General features: G+C 35.2%; 1 protein-coding gene across 3 annotated transcripts in view; it reads left to right on the top strand.

Annotated features, from left to right (window-relative positions):
* Nucleotides 1–23,571, top strand: part of WASHC4 (WASH complex subunit 4) — a 59,578-nt gene that overhangs the window by 28,993 nt on the left and 7,014 nt on the right. For 2 of the 3 annotated variants that reach the window (XM_058741546.1, XM_058741544.1), the window contains exons 16-29: nt 1,731–1,838; nt 2,931–3,077; nt 3,203–3,282; nt 4,396–4,501; nt 5,009–5,125; nt 6,735–6,903; nt 7,188–7,342; nt 8,849–8,923; nt 9,192–9,296; nt 12,148–12,282; nt 13,976–14,084; nt 18,548–18,614; nt 19,061–19,147; nt 22,699–22,846. In XM_058741546.1, the coding sequence (XP_058597529.1) occupies nt 1,731–1,838; nt 2,931–3,077; nt 3,203–3,282; nt 4,396–4,501; nt 5,009–5,125; nt 6,735–6,903; nt 7,188–7,342; nt 8,849–8,923; nt 9,192–9,296; nt 12,148–12,282; nt 13,976–14,084; nt 18,548–18,614; nt 19,061–19,147; nt 22,699–22,846 (1,608 nt within the window). The remainder of the gene's footprint in view (nt 1–1,730; nt 1,839–2,930; nt 3,078–3,202; nt 3,283–4,395; nt 4,502–5,008; nt 5,126–6,734; nt 6,904–7,187; nt 7,343–8,848; nt 8,924–9,191; nt 9,297–12,147; nt 12,283–13,975; nt 14,085–18,547; nt 18,615–19,060; nt 19,148–22,698; nt 22,847–23,571) is intronic. The other variant, XM_058741545.1, reaches the window with a different exon arrangement.

The raw sequence follows: 23,571 nt of genomic DNA, 5'->3' as shown, positions 1-23,571 counted from the left end.
AATGTGAAATAAGTCAAACAGATAACTACCATATAATTCTACTCATAAGTGGAATTTAAAAAAAAAATAAACAGAAAGCAGAATCAGACCTATAAATAATACAAGGAACAAACTGATGATTGCCAGAGGAGGGGTTTGGGGGATTGTGTAAAATGGATGAAGGGGAGAGAGTGGTACAGGCTTCCAGTTATGGAATGAATAAGTCACAGGAATAAAGGCACAGCATAAAGAATACAGTCAGTGATGCTGCAATAGCAACGTAATGGGACAGTTGATAGCTACACCTGTAGTGAAGAGAGCATAATGTATCAATTTGTCAAATCACTAGTTGTACACCTGATACTAATGTAACATTGTGTATCAACTGTACTAAAAAAAAAAAAAAAGACATCCTAGTGTTCAGATGCACATGAGGCTAGTCAACATGAGGCTAATTATTTTGCAGTTTAGGGAAAGTGCTGTAATCTTGTGATTTGAATACTTCTGGAAATACGATAATGTTTTTAGCATACTCTATGTAAGTAAAAATAAAAACCCTTTGTAGGCAGGAGAGCCCACTTAACCTTTTATAAAAATTGAAATTAAAATTTTCTAGTAAATTTCTGCTAATGCCTTTAGATTTGCTTAGGAAATAAAATCTTTTGGAAATTTTCAGCCTTTTTTAAAGATATTACATTTTTTAATGAACTGTAAATACAGAAATGTGTGTATATGCATATATTTCATAAACATAATTTTAAGAAATAATAGACAAAAACCCACTATCCCATTTAAGAAATATTGATATTTTCAGAAACCCCCTGTGTTGTGCTCTGTGATTACATCTTACCCTGCTCCCTCAGAGGAAACCAGTCCTGCATTTTATGCTTCTCATTCCATTGGTTTTCTTTTTAGTTTACCATATATAGATGAATCTGTAAACCATTCATCATTTAGTCATGTATGCTCTTGAAGTTTATATTAATGAAGTAATACTTTATGTACTTCTTTACTTTTTTAAACTCAGAATTTTTTTTTTAATACTAGAATTAATATTGGAATTTATCACGGTGGTTTTTAGTTGTTTTTTTTTTTTAATGTTTGTTTATTTTTGAGACAGACACAGAGCATGAATGGGGGAGGGTCAGAGAGAGAGGGAGACAGAGTCTGAAGCAGGCTCCAGGCCCTGAGCTGCCAGCACAGAGCCCATCGTGGGGCTCGAACTCACAGACTGTGAGATCATGACCTGATCCGAAGTTGGAGGCTCAACTGACTGAGCCACCCAGGTGCCCCCAGAATTTTGCATTTGAACTTTTCCATGCTGGGATGAGTAGCTATGGTTCCTTCATTTTCATTGCTGTGTAGCTTTCCTGTAGATGGACTTTGGGTGATTTCCAGTTGTTGCTACTATATACAGTGTTACTGTTCTTGTATCTGTTTCTTGGTGTAGTTGTGCCAGAGGTTTGCTGAGTTTTGTGTCTACCAGCGGATTGCTGGGTTGTGTGTTACTTACATGTTCAGCTTTTCAAGATGATGCCAGATTTTTTTTTTTAATGTTTATTCTTGAGAGAGAATAGTGGCTTTTGATGAACAGAAATTCTTAATATAATTGAATTTACCGATCTTATATAATAATTCTTTTGGATCCCATTTACAAATTCCTTACCTAGCCCAAGGTCTTAAAGATATTCTGTGATTTTGCCTAAAAGTTTTAAGTTGATTTTCACAGCATTACTTGTGGTTCTTTTTAGGCTATAGAGCATATGTTCTACAGAAGAAGCATGGTTGTGGCTGATTCGGTTTCACATATAACACAGCACCTTCAACATCAGGCTCTTAATTCTATTTCTGTAGCCAAGGTATGAAGGTTATTGTATATTCAGCATAATTATCTTTTTAGTTTGCTCTCCTGTTGTTTTATGTGTGTTTTTTATTTTTAAGCATATATTTTAAGTTTATTTCTTTTTGAGACAGTGAGCATGAGTGGGGGAGAGGCAGAGAGACAGAGGGAGACAGAGAATCCCAAGTAGACTCCACGCTGTCAGCGCAGAGCCCAATACAGGGCTTGAACTCACGAACCATGAGATCATGACCTGAGCCGAAATCCAGAGTTGGACGCTTAATGGACTGAGCCACCCAGGTGCCCTTATATGTGTTTTTTTAGTTTAGTCTGTTTACTCCATTCCTTCAAACATAATATTTCTTGGTCCTTTTTCTCCATGTTATTTTATGATTGTTACTTAGAGCAATCAGGTTTAACTCTGAACTTGCAGCATGGAATACATTAACACTCCTCTGTTAAAAAATGACATTGTGGGAACGGCTGGGTGGCTCAGTTGGTTAAGGATCTGACTCTTGATTTAGGCTCAGGTCATGATCTCATGGTTTGTGAGATTGAGCCCTGCTTCAAGCTGTGCACGGGCAGTGTGTGGAGTCTGCTTGAGATTCCTTCTCTTTCTCTCTCTCTCTCTCTGTCTCCCTCTCTCTCTGCCTCTCCCTCCCTCTCCCTCTCCCCCTCTCTCTCTCTGTCTCTCTCGCTCTCTCTCTGCCTCTCTGCCCCTCCCCCGCTTGTGCTCTCTCTGTCTCTCAAAATAAACATTTTAAAAAATGACATTGTGTAGTTTTAAAATATGCCTCTTTTTTAAAGAATAATTTATTAAATTAATACGGAAATTTTAGACTCTGGCCTATGTTGCCATCTTGAACTGCCTTTCAAAAAGCCTAATATAGAAATTTAAAAATATGCTTACTGCATTTGCTGTCCCTGTCAGCATTAAATGGTAATGTTACACAAATCACATAATGTCAGAAAAAGCTGATCAAGGGAAGCATTTGTCTAAGCTCTCTTAAATTGAATCATGGAAAAGATTACCACGAAGTTTTTCTTGTGAGTCTTTGTTGCTTCAGAAATAAAACTGTTATTTCTTGCTTTCTCTTCTTTTGTCTTTTAGAAAAGAGTAATTTCTGACAAAAAATATAGCGAACAGCGTCTTGATGTACTCTCTGCTCTAGTTTTGGCTGAAAACACTCTAAATGGACCAAGCACAAAGCAACGACGACTTATTGTTTCCTTAGCACTAAGTGTTGGCACACAAATGGTAAATTATTGCTGTTATGGAAGGAAACTGAAATTGGAGATTTCACATTTTCCTTCTTACTGACCCAAGAAACCTGTTCTTACTTTGACTGCAACTTCTCTGTCATTCTTTCCCCTCCCTGATAGAAAACATTTAAAGATGAAGAACTCTTTCCACTGCAAGTAGTCATGAAAAAGCTGGATCTTATCAGTGAACTTAGAGAAAGGTAAGTAGGGATATGTAACGATACTCCAAAGATAAGGCTGATAGAAACATCAGTTTTCTTTTTAGCATAGCAAGAGAAGAAATATAACCCAGGTAGACCATTAGTTCCTCTTGTCACTCCTTTAGCGTGACCAAAGTGAGTCTGTGACCGGGGATCGTATTTCTTTAACTTTGCTTCTGTAGTAAGGAAATAGCTTCTGGAAGAACTCCCAGAGAAAACACGGTATCACCCATGGAGCACCTGCTAGACCCCGATGCATATTGTGATTGCTGTGATGAGTCTCCTAGTGGACTTTTAAAATTGCTGCTTCATAACAAAGTTTCATCTCTTAGAGATTCATGTCACATAGTTTTCTGTAGTTTTATTTTGACATGAATTAGAATTAATTCACTAAAATGACTTAGTTTTGGGCTTATTTTTGTAGCCATTTGTGACTTTATTGTTTTATTGAGGAAGCAATATGTTTCTTGAAGGGAAAATGGGTCTTCTGAATTTTGATTCCCAGGTGAATTAAGGTTATAGCACAGTTTTTCATTTAAAGCTCATATTTATAACAATATTATGTTGTTCTAAGAAGCTGAGACTTTAAGTGTAGGTACTAGCATTTAACTTTCTATCTTCTTCTTCATTATAAGATATTTAGTGTAACATTTTGTTGCCCCAAAATGGTGTGAAATAGTGACTTGGCAAGGATTATAGGCAGGTTAAGTGTAACTGTTTTTTTGGTCACAATTTTTTAAAAGGTTCTGCTTTTCAACTTTGAGACAGGTAAAATGGTACATATGTGATGCAAGTATTGTAAGTTCAGTCCTATCAAGTAGTATTGAAAAATTAAACTCTATCTTAAGAGTTATGTGTGTCGTTTTTCAAGTATGCTTTAGCCTGCGTGCAGAATTCTGACAGTGTCTGATATAGGGGAGTTTTGTTACCCATGTTCAATTTAGAAAGTATTTTGTGGCTTTTCTCTACTAATTTTGGGTTAAGTGATGTAGGGGATACAAAAATGGGTAAAACTGAGCTCTTACCATTGTGATGTGTAATGTTGTTCCTTTCATTATTTTGGTGGGGGAGTGCTTTGATTTTGCTACCACTAATTACTACTTTACATTGTAGAGTCCAAACACAATGTGACTGTTGTTTTTTATACTGGCATCGAGCTGTCTTTCCAATTTATCTAGATGATGTATATGAAAATGCCGTTGATGCAGCCAGATTGCACGTAAGTGAAGAATAATATAATTGCTAATGTTTTTACAATACTATCCATATTTAATGAGCATTTATACAGTCTGTAGTTAAATTTGATATAAATGCTAATGAATATCAATATATTTAACTCTTTTACTCCTATTCCTAATCATTCTCATTTCACTTTGATATTAGTTGATGTCACAATAGGCTGACATTTACTTGTCAGCAAGGAATATGTTACTCAGATCTTTCTATTTCTTTTGGAAATAAATATTTGAATGTTCAAGGCAAGAAAGGATAAGTGAATGTGAATTTTTTGTTGATTTAATATATATGCTTTAGAGAATAAAATCGGGCTCTTCTTATTTAGGAAAGTAAGACAGGCATGTGTGAAAAAAATGAACCTTCAGACTGAGGTTTTGTCTTCAAAGATAGATAATTAACTTTTGTGATATATATATTTTTTCCTGTGTGCTATTTTTTAATTAGAGCTCTGGTTTTTCTACATTCGTGAACATTCTGATTTTCTTCTTAGTACATGTTCAGTGCTTTACGTGACTGTGTACCTGCTATGATGCATGCAAGACATTTAGAGTCCCACGAAATACTTCTGGATTGCTATGACAAAGAAATTATGGAAATCTTAAATGAGGTAACGTCATATTTGAGATTGCATTCCAAATACATGTTTTTAAGTTTTTCAGTGTTTGGAAAAACTTTCTGGATTGAAGCAGGCTTTCATTTATATTATATATTCATGTTATGTGTAAGTAGTAATATAAATTATTATTTATGAATCATTGTCTAGAACGAAGGAACTTTTCAGTATCACTGTTATGCTAAATTGGTCTTTAATCCCTAAGTTTTATATAGAAATTCAGACTAGGGATTTGGGAAAAATACTTTAGTGAATAGCAGATTTTGAGTGTAAAGTTCTGTTTATTAGAAGAATGCAGATACGAAGTGGGTTTGAATATTGAATGCTGCTAATGGTAGCGCACTTCTGGCAGCTTAACTAGTGGTATTTTATTGAGTTACTTGGAGAGCTATGACCACATATTCTGTATTTAAAGACGTATTTGTGTAACAAATAATGCAGAGATGCAGTGTAGTATATCCCTTCTTGTTTTACTGGAATCCAGATTATAAACACTAACATTTTAAATTTTCGTCTAGCAGTATTACATGGAGGGAGAGAGAGAAATGAGTAAAGTTCGCAATGTAAACCATATGCAGGTTTGATAAAATTATGAAAAATTTTATATGATTTCTTATATTAACTACTCTTATTTAAAAATAAGATACATGTCTGGCCAGTATTTAGAACTTCATGGTAGACCAGAAAAGATGATTGATTTCATTACCTTTAGAGCAATGAATTTTGTGATTTTGTTTTTTCTTTTTAATGATTATCATAAGGAAGCTTTTTAAAAATTTCTTCCGTTGCTTGTTCTCAGGACATTTCCTTCGTTACTGGTTTCCATAAGTGTTTATACTTTAGTTTTTTAAGTATTTTTTAATATTTTAATATTTTTTAATATTAGGCACCCCTAAATGTTATACTTGATATTGTATTTTCCCATTTTTTATAATGAAGCCATGAGACATTAGCTTTTTGAAATTCTTTTTAAGAATTTTAAAGTATTAACGAAAATAAAAAACTTCGCATTTATCTAACTGCTTCGTGGTCAGAAAAATTGTTGGTTTAAAATGGAGAGCAGGGGCACCTGGCTGACTCAGTTGGTGGAACATGCAACTCTTGATATCGGGGTTGTGGGTTCGAGTCTCACATTTGGTGTAGAGTATTTAAAAAAAATTTTTTTAAATGTTTATTTAGTTTTGAAAGAGAGAAAGAGTACGGACAGGGGAGGGGCAGAGAGAGAAGGAGACACAGAATACGAAGCAGTCTCCAGGTTCTGAGCTGTCAGCACAGAGCCCAATGTGGGGCTTGAACCCACGAACCATGAGATCATGACCTGAGCCGAAGTCGGGCTCCTAACCAACTGAGCCACCCATGCACCCCTATTTAAAAATCTTTTTAAAAAAGTATAAAAATAAAATGGAAAACAAAGTAACTTTTATTTTCCTGATAAAAATAATATTTTACCATAGCTTATTTAGACTCTTAAACCAGTTTGACAAATCCTTTCATCATTGAACTCATTATAAAACTCTAGTGGTCAATGCATAGATGCCTTAGAGGAGCAAGGCAATAGGAATATCATTTTGAAAAATTAAGGTATCAATTCCTTTGTGAATAGCATTTACTGGACAAGTTATGCAAGGAAATAGAGAAGGATCTGCGGCTTTCTGTGCACACTCATTTAAAGCTGGATGACCGAAACCCTTTCAAAGTTGGCATGAAAGACCTGGCCCTTTTTTTCTCTTTGAATCCAATTCGATTTTTCAATCGTTTCATTGACATTCGAGGTGAGTGTTTTGCTTTCCTTCTTAAACTCATATACTATATCAGTTTGCCCTTAAGTGTTAACGAGCAACAAAAAAACTTTGAGGGTATTTTTGTGTTATTCATTTATTCTTTAATTCTTTTTTGTTTCTTCTTTTTTATTTTCCTAGTTCCTTACTTTAAAGGAAGAAGTCTGATGTTCAAAGACAAGTCGTTTCCAAAAGCTTCATCTTTCTTCCTATTCTATTTTTTCATGAATCAAAAATTTGTTTATATATTTACTGATTTATTTATTTATTTTTGGTAGCTTATGTAACTCACTACCTAGACAAGACCTTCTATAATCTCACAACAGTAGCTCTTCATGACTGGGCCACGTACAGTGAAATGAGAAATTTAGCTACCCAGCGTTATGGATTGGTTATGACGGAGGCTCATCTTCCTAGTCAGACTTTGGAACAGGTATAGTATGAAATGGTTCTAGCATAGTGTGTTTGTAGCATAGCAGTGTTTCTCTAAAAAGTCTCTTTTTTTCTTCTTAATTTAGCACATGTTTATAATTGAAGAAAATATTTGCTGTATAAAACTACATACTTGACAAGAATAATGGTGCTGATTTGCTTTAGGAATAATTTGCCACAGGCTTTCTGTTTACACTCCAGCTTTTGTTGAACATCTGAAATGTACATAGATTTAGATACACTGTTTCAGAAACCGTGGGATAGTGAGGTGGTGGCTTCTGCCGAGTTGTAAAAAGTTTAGTCAAGATCACAGTTAAGGATTTTAAACCTAGATATAACGTATAAATTTTAACATCTTAAGAAATGGTCAAATGTATATGACTATAAATATCTTCTTAAAATGAGTGCACAGAAGCATTTACTTTTGCTAATTCAGTAAGCTAATTTACAATATGACAGTATCTCATGAGTGCAAAAGTTACGTTTTCAGTTAATTTGCATGTATTTTTCCTAAGAAAATCCAAAAATAATATTTATCAAAAAACATTTACTCAGTTCTGAAATTTGAGGATAATTTTTCCTCCAGCCTACTGTGTGTAGGTACCATTTCTGGGATCAGTTTGTATTTCCTTTCATTCATTTATGCATTTAGTATTTACTGAAAAGATGCTAGGCACCAAACTGTGTTTTGGGATACAAAAATAAATAGGAACAGTTTCTGCTCATGTACTTATAACCAAGGGGAAGAAAAAGTGAGTTAACAATTTTTAGATTGAAACATGAGAAAAACTATAATGAAAACTTAAAGGGGTATTGTGATGCTGCTTTGGCCCCAGTTAGAAAAGCTGTGGGACAATGCATCTGATGCCATTAGGTGTTAGAGTAGTAACTGAAGAGTTATGGATTCTTAATAGGTAACTTGTGTGTTAAAGGTAGTCTAGGGTAATTAAAAGAAGCCTAAGGATTTGGAATTAGACTTTCTAAAAATCCCTGGGTTCTGCCTCTTCCTAGCTGTTTGACCTTGGAGAACTCCCTTAGCTTCATTTTCTTCAGCTGTGGAATTTAGAAGACTAATACCTCATTTTTTGAGAATTACATAAAAAGAACCTTGCTTGCACAGTGCCTGAAAAATAGTATGTATTTTATAAATATCACCACATATCCTGACTACCTTTTAGAATCTGGCCATTAGTTTATTTAGTAAAATATATACAGAAGATTTTTGGGAAGACCAGTAGTCTCAAGAATGGTGGGGAAATGATTGAGTCATGGATGTCTGAAATTTTAAATACAACTGTTCCTGTCCTTACAAAAGGGGTAAGATAACAAGCAGCCAGGTTTCCCAGGGAGACAGTCCTGATTGTAGCAGTTAGAAGAAGGCTGCTTAACCTTTGGTTGTACTCTTTATGTAGTTGTTTTTTTAAAGTCATTTTAAATATTGGTAGTAAGTCACTATATTGATACAAGTCTGACTATAATAATAATAGAACTGTGTGGGTTGTTTTAGGGCCTGGATGTTTTGGAAATCATGAGAAATATTCACATATTTGTGTCTCGATACCTCTATAATCTCAACAATCAGGTGAGTGGGTTTTAGAATTTTTTTTTGATGTGGGTGAATGTATAGTAGGAAGGCTGAGGGGCAAAAATTGATTCTCGTTAGTGAAAACTAATGAAATAAAGCAGAAAATAATTGTTTAGAGATCTTTTTATTTCTTTGATTATATTATTGAATGACTTTCCAATGAAATTATCTTTTAATGAAATAGATTCTAAAATTTTCTTTGTGTAACTGACCAGCATTTGCTATGGATTGTGTTGTTATTTAGTGTAAATTTGTTTCATTGCAGATTTTTATTGAACGAACAAGCAATAACAAACATTTGAACACTATTAATATTCGGCATATTGCTAATTCAATTCGAACACATGGCACAGGAATCATGAATACAACAGTAAGAGTCTTTTGTGGGGATTGGGTGGGTAATAGACTCCTGTTTAATTTGGTAGTTTGGAAAATAGTTTTCTCATAGAACATTCTGGTAAATATACACTACTGCTTGTTTATCATATACCTGAATTTCCATTCTTCTGGTTGGTATAATTATAATGTCTGGGGAGGGGCTGCCTGGCCGGCTTAGTTGGTAGAGCATGTGACTCTTGATCTTGGGGTTCTGAGTTTGAGCCCCATGTTGGGTGTAGAGATTACTTAAAAATAAATCTCAAAAAAAATGGCACTACAGTTGTGTTGGTTGTCATGGAAGCTCTGTGATACAAAAGGCATTTTCAAATGTCTTACCATCTCAGGGACATCATTATTAAGTGCTATCAGAGATTTGGGGACACTGGCATAGATGTATGTATCTGTGTGGATTGTCTGATATCATTTGTTGCTTTTGCACGCGAGCAATTGATAGCAGTTTATTTAACATTAGTCATGCTTTTTTGGGGGGGAGAGCTTACTAATTATTTAATATCCATAAAAGTAGAAATTTACTCAAAATATTTTGAATCTTTTTTTTTTTTTTTAATTTTTTTTTTAACGTTTATTTATTTTTGAGACAGAGAGAGACAAAGCATGAACAGGGGAGGGTCAGAGAGAGGGAGATACAGAATCTGAAACAGGCTCTGAGCTGTCAGCACAGAGCCCGACGCGGGGCTTGAACTCACGGACCGCGAGATCATGTCCTGAGCCGAAGTCGGCTGCTTAACCGACTGAGCCACCCAGGCGCCCCAAAATATTTTGAATCTTAGAAATGGGCATACTATCATTTGAGGGAATCACTTGAATTTGTATCCTATTTTTTTCTTCTGTGGAAAAGAGCCGTTTTTGACTTTACCTGGTTTTCAGGGTACACTTAATTTGTCCTTGAGGAAAGAAAAATATGAATGCTTAAATAGTAAAATCTTATTAAGCATGTTTGAAAGTAAAGAAATAGGGAGGAGTTACATAACTGGAAATTACATAAGGACCATTTTAATATTTGGTGCGGAGCCATTAAAGTGATTGAGCTGATGGGAGATGTGGTTGGAGTTCTGTTTTAGCAGTTACCAATATAGAAATGACATAGAGTTTCTAATTTAAGGAGTCATTTGTGTGGAGATCATGTCTGAGCTTTTAAGGATAAAACTCTTTTTTGACCTCGAATCTGTCAGAAATCTCATTCATGTAACAGATATAATTATGTGTGTATTTTACATGTCTGAGACACTGTGCTAGGTGCTTTGGTGAGAAAAACAGTTTCTGCTCTTATGGTGATTACACTCTAGCAGGGGATATAGTCATGAATCAGTTGATCACACTAATGAATGTACATTCCTGATGTTTGATGATGACAAAGTGAATATAGAAGAACTAAGATGAGGGGTGCCTGGGTGGCTCAGTCAGTTAAGTGTCTGACTTTGGCTCAGGTCATGCATGATCTCATGATTCGTGGGTTCGAGCCCCGTGTCAGGGTCGGTGCTGACAGCTCAGAGCCTGGAGCCTGCTCCGGATTCTGGGTCTCCCTCTCTCTCTGCCCCTCCCCAACTCGTGCTCTGTCTCTCTCAAAAATACATAAACATTAAAAAAAAAAAAAAGCCTGGATGATCCCCCCAGGACACTTAAAAAAAAGAGAGAGAAATAAGATCAGAGACTGGCAGTTACCCATTATTAAGAGTGGGAAGGTTAGGGGTGCCTGGATAGTTCAGTCAGTTAAGCATATGACTTTGGTTCAGGTCATGATCTCATGGTTTGTGGGTTTGAGCCCTACATCGGGCTCGGTGCTGACAGCTCAGAGATTCTGTGTCTTCCTCTCTGCCCCTCCCCCACTTGGGCTCTGTGTGTGTGTGTGTGTGTGTGTGTGTCTCTCTCTCAAAAATAAGTAAATATTAAAAAAAAAAAAAAAAAGAGTGGGAAGGATAAAGAAGGGACTATTTCTACCAGGACAACTACTAGTAAGATCAAGAAGAAAACAGTGTTTAAGCCACAGGAAAAATTGTGACGAAGCACCCATTTCTAACACTGGATAAATGACGACTGTCAAAAAATGAAGTTTTTGAGGGTGGAGGAGATGGAAATTAGTACAAGTCTTCCAGCTTAGGTCAGAAATAATGTCATGTTATTTTGGCCTTAATCTCAGCTCAAATCCAACTTTTTCGGGGTTTTCTGAGTCTTGATCAGGGCCTTTTATTCTCAAAGCACTGGCACTTCTCATTGTATGAATTATTGCAGATGAGATTTAATAATTTATTTCACATATACTTGTTTAAATGTCTGTTACTCCTGCTAGAATATAGACTTCATGATAACAAGCACCATGTCTAGCGTGAGAGCAGATACACCCTGCCTTGTGCAAAGGAGGTGCTCAAAATATTCCTGGGTACATCATTGAATGTCTTCCTTCAGGAAAGTTCAAAGAGCGCTGTGTTTCTTACTTTAGTATCATTCTAGGCATGTAGATTAGTAATAAGTAAGGAACAGGAACTTCTGATTGTGGTTTACGCCATAAAAGCTAGAGTGTTGAATTTGTATTTTTTATTCTCACTATAACTCTTAGTTCTGTTATGAGGTTATTTTCCTTGTATTTCTTTTTTTTCACCCTTTTATAGGTAGTTAAAATATTTAAGGGGAGCTTATAGAAAGTTCTGTAAACTTGGGCAATAAAAAAGCTTCATTTATTTAAATATTTTCAGTGTGAATTAGGCTTTGTAAATATTAGACTTTATGAAATCTCACTTAGAGCTTATAGTTGATATTCAGTCACATTGATTTGACATTAATTTTTATATTAACTTCTCCCAATTTTTTGTATTTTAATTTTATAGGTTAATTTCACCTACCAGTTTTTGAAAAAGAAGTTCTACATATTCAGCCAGTTTATGTATGATGAACATATCAAATCCAGATTGATAAAAGATATTCGGTTTTTCAGGGAAGTCAAGGACCAAAATGATCATAAGGTATTTTTTATTTTTATATTCTTTTCAAGGTAGTTTGATTTGGCTGTTGAGTGTATAGGAGATGTTTATGCTGAAGTTCATTATGAAGCTCTGTAATGGGATTTTAGTTTTTTTGTTATTTTTCACAATAGTGTCTTCTAGATCTGGCCTCCACGTTTCTTGTATTTTCCCTTATAGTTTCTTACTCGTAGGCTAAAGTGTAAGGATCCATGTGGCCAGGTGTTACTTTTCTTTATTTTAAAATAATGCAGAAGAGAAACATGCTTATTTTGAAATATTTAAACAATATAGAGTGCATAAACTAAATGACCTCACTCATTTGTCTTTCCTCCCAGTTTCATTCTCTGGAGGCAGTTGCTGTTAACGTTGTGATATGATGCTTTTAGATGTCTGTGTGATAAACATATTTGTTTGCATATACACGTATTGCTTTTTTTTTCCCTAACAAAAAGGGAGTAATACTACAGAGATTATTTTACAGTATGCTTATCACAAGTCTGTACATATAATAGATCTACCTCATTCTTTTTAACAGTTGACAGTAAAGATGTATATACCATAACTTATTTAACCTTCTCCTACTGACAGATATTTAGATTTTTCTGATTTTTTTAGTGTTATGTACAGTGCTACAGGGAACATCCTTACACATTTATTTCTGTGTATTGGGACATTATTTCTGAAAGATGAATTGCTTGAAGAGAAATTTCTAGGGCACAGAATATGAATATTTAAAGTTCTGATATATGTTGCCACAAGTTCTAAAAATACCACACCAACTGTTATTCCCTGTATTATAAGAATACTGTTTTCCCTTCACCCCTGCACTGAGTTTTCCAGTAATGAAGAGAAATGTAAGTGGTACTATTTTGGAGGCTTGTAGCCATGTGGCTAGCATGGTTTTTATATGGGTTTTATATTTTAGATGGGTTTTATATTTGATTTGCCACATATAGAACTATTTTAATTGCTCTTTAGCATCACCTAATTTCAACCGTCTAGTATTCTAGGTGGTAGTTTTCATCAATGTCAGAGCAGTAAAATACTATTTCCTAGTAAAATAACTGAATAAAATTATAGATTACAGTTATAGGTAGAGAATTATATTAACTCCTTTTTACTGGAACAAATTACTAGTATTCAGAGAAGTGATCATTCTATTGTTTATGAGAATTATTTCCATTTGTTAATATAAAATGAGTAATTTTCTCTTTTAATTAGCTAAGACTTGAAAAATCATTTTTTATTAGTGATGGCAATTAGAAATTTTGGCTCAGCTGATGTATGTTTTTGGGAAGGAGTGTGTTTATATATACAATACCTATTTTGCCACAGGAACTTGGCTGCACGACACTGAAGAAGTGTTTCTAGGAGGAATTGGTTCCTTTTATCTATTGATAGAGTAGTTGGATGTTGGGAGACTGATAATGGTGATGGAAAACTGAAGTTTGGTGGCTTTAATAATTATTTTCCTTAGCTAGTGACAAAAAGAAATTTAATTTGTATTGACCTTAAACATTGGTAGCTTTTGTGCTATAAATTTTGTCATTAGATTTAAGTGATTTTTTTTTTTTTTAAGCACAGTGGAAATACAAAATTAGAAAGGAAAATGGTATTAGCGTGGTTGATTTTGTAGGCATTTTATGCTTTAGGGATTTTGTTAATAAAGGTAGTCTTTAAATTATCTCTTTAGTATCCTTTTGAAAGAGCAGAAAAATTTAATCGAGGCATCAGAAAACTTGGAATTACCCCAGAGGGACAAAGCTACCTTGATCAGTTCAGGCAACTCATCAGCCAGATTGGTAAGTTATTATAAAAGAGTTGGGAAATAAAGTACAAATTCCAAATAGCTATCTCCTTGAAAAACTCATAAATAAACAATTTAATATGTGAGTGCCTGAGATCAACTTTATTCCACTGAGTCATTTTCTTACCAAAAGATTTTCAAGTATGATTACACTGTTGGTGCAGAAATAATTGATAGACTGTGGGACTGTGGACTAAAAGAAATTCAATAAAACCTCTTCAATTCAATTAAAAATACATTTACCTCGTCTCAAATATGCTCATATTAGTCAGATTGTAACTATTTATTAGGTACTTACTCTGTTCATGGCACTGTTCTGGGCTTTTAAAATGGGCTCCCTGAAGTTATAGCCTCAATGCAGAGGCATAAAATAATTTATGTGAAAAGTTAACTAGTAACATAAGTAAATAAGTTACATTACTTACAAATAAGTTTGGTTAAGGTTGAAATATTAAATGTTACAATTTTCTGTTCTATCATTTCACATTTGTATATAATTTCTTGAGTTGTCCTGCCTTATAGGTAGAACTAGTTTCCCAAAATGTGTTACATTATATTTAAAAGCAAGAACTACATTTAAAAATAATTGTAGATTAACAAAACTGTATACTTATTTAAGCTTTCCACAGAATGCCTGTGCAGGAGGCAGGTAATCATCATTTTAAAGATGAAAAAAGAAAAACTCAGACAAATAAATAGTATTGCTAGGACTTAAACTGGTTTTTTGGCTGAAGTCCAGAGGTATTCTGTATTCTTCACAATTGTAGACACTAAACAGTAAATTCTTATTGACTACACTTTGGTAAACTTGTGCTTCCTGAGATTCGTTCATTCATTTATGAAACATTTACTAAGAATCTGTTATACCAAATACTCTTTTAGATGCTGAGAATACAAATAGCCTTTGTTCTCAAGGGGCTTTAAATTTACTAGTGGGAAAGGTGTTATAAGGATTTAGTTCTGGAGTAAAGTCACTGAACGCTAGCTTAAGTTTTATAAATTATGTTTATTTTTTTTGAGAGAGAACACGAGCAGGGGAGGGGAGAGAGAGAGAGAGAGAGAGAGGGAGACACAGAATCTGAAGCAGGCTCCGGGCCCTGAGCTGTCAGCGCAGAGCCCGATGTGGGGTTTGAACTCACGGACCTCAAGGTCATGACCTTAGCCGAAGTCGGATGCTTAACTGACCGAGCCACCCAGGCGCCCCTGCATATTAGACATTTCTATAAGAACTTAGAATTTTACATTTGTCATTTTTTTTCTTATTTTAAGCAATTTAATAAGGAGATTTGTTCCACAAGTAGTTTCCTCATAGAGACATTTGATGTCATTAGACCGTAAGCTTCTGGAGCAGTAGATCTTAGCCCTTTTTGAGAATCTAATGAAAACTCTGAATTGGTTTTCCCCAGAATAGTGCCCATATACTACACATACAGTTCCACATGTTGTTATACCAGAGTTAAGGTGCTTAAGGTCAGAGTCCAGGGACCTCAGACTTAGAGCTGTTTTTCTAAAGCAGCACTGCCTAAAACTTCATTTATTCGCAACTTCATTTATTCATACTCTGATTATGTATCAGAGTTCTTCTTCCCCACATGTGAATACTGCTTGCACTATTATTTATTTAATGTTTTAATATTTTTTAAAGTATAATTTTGTCCTATGAAATAGTCCTTAAATTATTGAAGAGGACTGTGCTAGTCATCTTCTCCCATACACATTCTCCCCCTAACACGTAAAGTCATGTCACCTCACTTGCCGCCAGGAGGCATTCAGCATTTGATGAATATTATCCTTTTCACTTTGTTCCAAAATTTTATTCTTTACTCTCTTCTTAGAAAATACAAATTCTTTATCTCCATATAAACGTAGTAATGTGTTTTTGAGTCTGTTAAATATATTGGGAAAAGGAGTAAGAAATCTCAGAGTTGGAAGCAAAAGGAAAAGTCCTTTTGTCTAATTACTTGCCTGCTGAAATAATCAGTACCACCACTAACATTTATTGAACATCTGTGTGCCAAGGCTTTGCTGAGTGCTTTGTGTGTTCTAACTCCTATAAAACTCACAATGTTGTAAGTATTGCTGTTTATTAATTCTGCAGGTATTTACTGAGGGCAACAAATGTTTCTAGGTGCTGATGATATATAGGGCACTAAACAAAATCTTTACCCTGTAGAACTTAATTTAACAGATGAGGAGACAGAGATACAAAGTTTATAACTTGACCTAGATCTTCTAGCTAAAAAGTGGCAGAGTCCATTGAACCCAAGAAATCTGGCTTCAGAGAGTTCCTGTTAACTGTTGCTCTATACTTGCCTCTCAGTAGCACATTTTGATCTGCTGGATATTGGTCTGCTAATTGTAGGAAAACAGTGAAACTAGATATTTTATATTTGTAAGACACATATTAGGGAAACATTTTAACATCATCTCTCATCTTGGGATAGCCCTAAAAATAGATTCAGTGATACCTATTTTGAGAGTTCTTAAAAACATCAGATGAGATAGTGTATGTAAAGAATGTATTGTAATGATTGTGAAATAATAACTTTACCTTTTTGTCCTTTCTCCCAACTCATTTCAGTTCAGTTTAGCCATACATAGATGACTCTTGAACAATACGTGTTTGAATTGTGCAAGTCTGCTTATATGTATATGTTTTCATACTATTGTAGTACTGTAATTGTGTTTTTTCTTCCTTATGATTTTTTTTCAATTTAAATTTATGTTAGTTAACATGCAGTGTAGTCTTGGCTTCAGGAGTGGAACACAGTGATTCATCTCCTACATATGACACCCAGTGCTCATCCCCAAAACTGCCCTCCTTAATGCCCATCACACATATAACCCATGCCCTCCCAGCAACCCTCAGTTTGTTCTCTGTATTTAAGAGTCTCTTATGGTTTGCCCCCCTGTCTGTTTTTATCTTTTCTTAATAACATTTTCTTTTCTCTAGCTTACTATATTGTAAGAATGCAATATACAATACACATAACATACAAAAAGTGTGTTAATTGACTTTGTCACTGGTTAAGGCCTCTGATTAACTGTAGGCTGTAAGTAGTTAAAAGTTATACACAGATTTTCAACTGTGGGGGTCTTGGGGGGTCCGGTACCCCTAGCTCCATGTTCAAGGGTCAACTGTATTATTGAATTCCTACTATGTGTAGGGGTGGAGCAGTGAGAACAGAAGCTGTGCCATGGATCTTGCATGCCAGTTGGGGGAGACACAAAGACACAGAATATGTCACTGTTAAGTGCTGGCTAAGAAGGTGTAATGGTTCTGGCCAATGGTATTCAGTGATGTTCAGGGAAAACTCTAAGGAGCAGGGACCTAAATGACATTGGGGAATAAGTCACGTGTGTATTCAGGGAAGGAGCATACCAGAGCGAGGCCACTGGAAGTGCCAAAGCCCTGGGTCTGTCTGGCATTTTGGGGACCTAGGGGCTGGAATGGAGGAGTTAGTAGAGTCCTGAGTGGTAGGGCAGGATATCAGAACAGCAACAAGGGCACGATCACACAGGGCTTTGTTGATCACATAAGAGATTTGGGTTTTATTGAGATGGAAAGCCATTGTAGGGTTTCCAGAAAAGGAAGGATATGTACCCACCTACTTTGAAAAGAACCACCAGCACTGCTGCTATGTAGATAAAAGATCGGGGAGCAGGATGCTGATGGTGGAAGATTGGGGAGCAGGAGGTCTTTGCATATTGCAGAGGTGTAGGCAAGAGATGTGGTGGTTTGGAAGAGGATCATAGCTGTGAATGTGAAAAATGGTGGGATTGTGGCTACATTCTGAAGGTGGGGCTATTATAATTTGCCCATTGATTAGATATGAAGTATGGAAGAAAGAAAGGAGTCAGGGATGACTTCAGGACATTTTGCCTGAGCAGTTGGAAGGATGGAAATGTCAGTTTCTGAGATAGGAAATATAATAGGGTGAAGATCTTGAGTTTAACTTAAACATTAAATTAAAAATTCTTAGTCTTGTAGGTGTAGGCATTGACTAAAAAAGCCTGAAGGAGTGGTCCAGGTTGGAGATGTAATTTGGGGGCATCAAGTAAAGACCTCTTGGTATCACTTCCAGCTGTATTGGTGGGGAGGGGTTGGTCTGGCAAGCACTCAGTGTGAGAATGAAGAAATTATTGACATAGTAACTTTAAAATGTTTGTTTTTAAACATATAGTCAGCATTTAGTGAATTTAGTTTATCAAATGCCAGTCACATTTATTTTTAAGATATTTAATATAGCTGTGTATAAGTAGGTATATTTATATTTTAAGTGCACAAATATGTAAGTTTCACTTTTATGGAGTAAGAATTAAAGTAAAAGAGAGAAGAATCTTTTAGTACTTAGGAATAGAAACCCTGTAATTGCTATATGTGACTGTATTCCTGATTGTTAGAGTTTAGATTTACTTGAATAAATATCTGATTTGTGTCTGTGTGTCATTTTTAAGGTAATGCTATGGGCTATATACGAATGATAAGATCTGGTGGCCTTCATTGCAGCAGCAATGCCATTAGGTATGAATGCAAACATTTTTGTCTTATGCTATTTAAAAATTTTATGTCATTTAAATTTATTGTAGGTGGTATTGTAGAGAAGTTTTTTTTTTTCTTATTGATATATTTTGAGATAAATATGGAAGAAGACCATTAGTTCTGGTTATATTTTTTTCTTCTTGAATTTTAAGATTATAGCAGACCTTTGAAAATTTTTTTTCTCTTGAAGATACAGTTATCAGTACACTTTGTGAATGGTTCTAAAGATTACATGATTTTAAGGATTAAATTTGATTATTCAGATCTAAAGGTCAGTTTTAGAACTAAATTGGTTATACTAGTAATATAACAAATACAAAATTCTTTCCAGATAATATAGTTGAAAAATTTGGAGACTTATAGTAGCCCTTCATATCTTTGTCAATTACTCCTATTTAACTTAATAAAATTATTTTCCAAATTCTTAGATTTGTACCTGATCTTGAAGATATTGTAAACTTTGAAGAACTAGTAAAAGAAGAAGGTCTTGCAGAAGAAACGTTGAGAGCAGCAAGGTAGGGGCACCTGGGTGGCTTAGTTGGTTAAATGTCCGACTCTTGATCTCGGCTCAGGTCATGATCTCATGGTTCATGGGATTCAGTCTCGGATTGGGCTCCACACTGGCAGTGCAGAGCCTGCTTGGGATTCTCTCTCTCTCTTTCTCTCCTCTCTCTCTTTCTCAAATAAATTGATAAACATTAAAAAACAAGGTTAAAATCTAATTTTGGAATAATCTAAATTTGGAGATTTAAAAAAGTATATGTTTATATAAAAACATTTTAAAGGGGAGATTAGAAGGTAATATATAAACTTATGTTTTTGTGTTTTTATTATATAAGTTATGGTCTCAGTTTATGAGATTCAATTTTTTTAAGACTGCAGTATTCTGAGATTTTTCCAACTTCACTAAAAAGTTATCTTCTAGAACACGCTATCTAATATAGTAGCCCCTAGCCACTTGTGGCTGTTGAGCATATGAAATGTGACTAGTCCAAATTGAAATGTGCTGAAGTACAAAGTATATAAGTAACTTTGAGGATTTAGTTTAAAAAATGCCAAATATCTCATTGGTAAAATTCAGTTCACCTCTCTTTTAACTGTTTTTATATTTGTTTGCCAGCACTATTCTAGAACACCTGTCCTTTATTTCGTGTAATCTAGGCCAGCATTGTCCAGGACAGTAGCCACTACCACATGAAGCTGTTGAACACTTGATAGGGCTAATGGGCTGAGGAACTGAATTTAAATTTTTATTTTATTTAAATTAGGCAAATAAGATAGCTGATGGGTATGTTATTGGACAGTGCAGATGTACAGACTTCAGTAAGTGGTGATTTTTGAACATAATTTAAAACTTGAGAGAGGCATGCAGAATTATTAAGAAATTCTTTAGAAAACTACAGATTTTATTAATAAAATCTTTGTATATAATAATTATTATCTAATTATAACAGTTTATTGACTCAGACATGAAGGGGCACCCCTGGACAAAGTGGACACAATTTGAGTCTCAAAAAGAATCATGGTAGAAATCAGTTAAGTAAAAAAAGAACATTAAGATACATTAAGAATATTAAGATATATTAAGTAAAAAAAGAAACCATGAATCCTACTGATGATAAGAAAGATTGGAGGAGTAGAGGGAAGGTTCCTTTTTACAGAAGAATGCCAGCTGATAGATATAGATGAGAAAATGTAGGGAGAAATCACTGTTTTGCAATCACCACAGTAAATGCTTGAAATCAGACAAAAATCATCAATAAAAATGGTTTTGGAGAACAGAGTATTCATTTACTATCAGAAGATTATCCCACAAATTGCTCAATAACTACAAAGGGGAAAACTATCTCTATGAGGGAGAGGTTGATGTATTCCACCTTAACTCAGTGATCGAACATAGCATCACCAGTTCACAGGACACACTGACATTATGGGATCTTCTCATGCAATGTAACAGCAAGTGCCTATGTTGTATTCTTGCCAGAAAGGTTTACTCTGGATTTATTTTAAGGGAGATTCTGAGACATTATCTGAGACATTCAAAGTTTGAGGCATTCCATGAAACACCTGGCCTGGACTCTTAAAAAATGGCATGAAGGACAAAAAAGGCAACGAGACTATTCTAGATTAGGAAACTAAAGAGACCTGACAACCAAATGCAGTGGGTATTCCTTAATCGTATCCTAGATAAGGGAAAAGGGGGGCTATACAGGACATTTGGGGATAATTAGGGAAATTAGAACATGTGTATATTAGATAATACTGTGTTTTATTTTGGGGTGTAATGATATATTGTGGCTTGGTAGGAGAATTTCTTGGCTCTTAATAGATTCATATTAAAGCACTTGTGGGCCGAGTGACAAGAAATCTGTAACTTTAAATGTTTCCAGAAAAAACAAATGTGGCAAATGTTACATGGTGAAGAGTAAATAGGTGTTCATTATACTATGTTTTAACTTTTCAACAGGCTTGAATTTTTTTTAAATGAAAAAAAAAATGTGTGCATATTTATGAGAATAAGGCCCCAACACAAGATTTGCTTTGAAATAGTCTATTATAGGATAGCTTAGTTCTTTGCCAAATTAAAGGAGCCATGTACAGTTAATAATATATTTAAAGTCATTTGCCCTGAAATTACTAATTTTTGGCTTGTATGTCAAAGAAGAAAATCAGACTGTTGTCTCTTATTAAGTGATATCATCCATTTAAATATTGATGATCTTTTAAAAATATTTTTGAAGCAGTTTAAGGTCAGAGAGGTGGGATATTATCTTTTAAGATCTCTAGGGTAAAGCTGTCTGCTAATAGCAAGTTCAGATTTATGCAGAGGAGTGGATGACTGACATCGAAGGAAAGTTCATGGCAGGTGAAGTCAAGGAGTTGTGGGATTGTGATAATGAATCAGTTATCTAAATGGGCAACAGAGTCTTCCAGGATGATGGAGAACTAAAACATGTATCATAGTCCTAAGATAATAAAGGTAGGGCAATGGGTTACAAGGTTAGTAGATACCTGATATCAGGAAGGAGTAGCTGGGTAGTTGGATATAGTGGGATCATGAAAGTCTCAAAGGAGAGGTTTCTACCTTTTAGTGGTGGGGGAATAATAATTTGAAAGTGATGGTAGTTGTGGGGCGCCTGGGTGTCTCAGTCAGTTAAGCATCTGATTTCAGCTCAAGTCATGACCTCACGGTTCCTGGGTTCAAGTCCCATGTCGGGCTCTGCTGACAGCTCAGAGCCTGGAGCCTGCTTCGGATTCTGTGTCTCCTCTCTGTCTGTCCCTTCCTCACTTGCACTCAGTGTCTGTCTGTCTGTCTGTCTGTCTCTCTCTCTCTCTCTCTCTCTCTCTCTCTCAAAAATAAATAAAACATTTTAAAAAGTTAACAAAAAATGTGGTGGTAGATGTAAATGAGGGATGAAGGAGAAAAAGCAGCTAATGTTTCCAAATGTTGAGTGGGAAGCTAAGTTCTTGAGGAGGAGCCAGGTTCCAGTTGAGGTAGGGAGGTATAGAAGAAGCATTAGTGAAGAGAGTTAAAAAGAGGAGTTTATTTACAATGAAATGGAATTCTACAGGGCTTATTGTGGGAAGAAGAAATATAAAACTGTTATTTTAAGTTTGAAGATGCCCTGCATATTTTATTTTAGGGAATAAGTTCATTAAACAATTGGGATCAGCTTTTGTCCATAAGAAAATAAGTTTATTCTGAACTGCAAGGAAATTGACTTAGAAATTAGAAACGTCTTCTAACGTTTTATACTTTTGAGTACTCTCATTGAAACTGATGAGAGTTGGATTTAAAAAGCCGGACCTTCGTGGGGCATTTGGATGGCTCAGCCGGTTAAGCATCCTACTCTTGGTTTTGGCTCAGGTCATGATCTCCTGGTTCGAGGGTTTGAGCCCCACGTCGGGGTCTGTGCTGGCAGTGCAGAGCCTGCCTAGGATTCTCTCTTTCCCTTTCCCTCTGTCCCTTCCCTGCTTGCTCTCAGATTAAAAAAAAAAAGAAAGAAAGAAAAAGCCACACCTTCTTTTAAGAAAGGAACCAGGTAAATATTTTTTTGTATTTTAGGCATTTGGATTCAGTCCTCAGTGATCACACACGAAATTCTGCCGAAGGCACAGAGTATTTCAAAATGCTTGTAGATGTTTTTGCTCCAGAATTTCGAAGGCCAAAGAATATACATCTTCGAAATTTCTATATCATTGTTCCCCCTCTGGTGAGTATTTTATACCCAAAATGATTTTTTTTTAAGTTAATATGTCCATTTTCTTTACAGCAGGAAATGCACATAGACTATATTACTTTCTGGTTGTAGATAAAACTTAAATGTAATCTCCGTGAATATGGCCTAGGAATTTTACTTAACTAGTTATGCAGAATGAGACTTAAGATAGATTTTTATTTGTTTGTAACTGCTAGAAAAATCCTAGTGTGATTTAAAGTGAGTGTACATCAGGCGCCTGGGTGGCTCAGTCGGTTAAGTGTCCAACTCTTGATTTCGGTTTAGGTCATGATCTCATGGTTTGTGAGTTCAAGCCCCATGTCAGGCTCTGTGCTGATAGCATGGAGGCTGCTTGGGATCCTCCCTCTCTACCCCTCCCCAACTCGTGCTCTCTCTCTCTCTCAAAATAAACTTTAAATTGAGTGTACATCATTATATATGTGTCATATAATCTTCGGGCTGAATTATACCATAATATTGTAAGTGATTAATGTAGACCAACTTTAACTGTTACAATATGAAGTTATTTCTAACACATCTCTTGAAAGTATTACTGTTTAAGGACAACTTCTGTATTCAGTAGTAAATACTAACATCTAGACTGAATTTTGAGTGCTTCCTCATAGTATACAGAGTGTCCACTGCAATAATTCTATATAGTTGCAACCAAAAAGTAGCTCAAGTTATCCAAAATCACATTATACAAACAGTGGTTGCAG

Source organism: Neofelis nebulosa, chromosome 8, assembly GCF_028018385.1.
Source record: "Neofelis nebulosa isolate mNeoNeb1 chromosome 8, mNeoNeb1.pri, whole genome shotgun sequence".
NCBI classification, from domain to species: Eukaryota; Metazoa; Chordata; class Mammalia; order Carnivora; family Felidae; genus Neofelis; species Neofelis nebulosa.
Note: the sequence above shows the minus strand (reverse complement) of the source record. Positions and strands in the feature narration are given on the sequence as shown.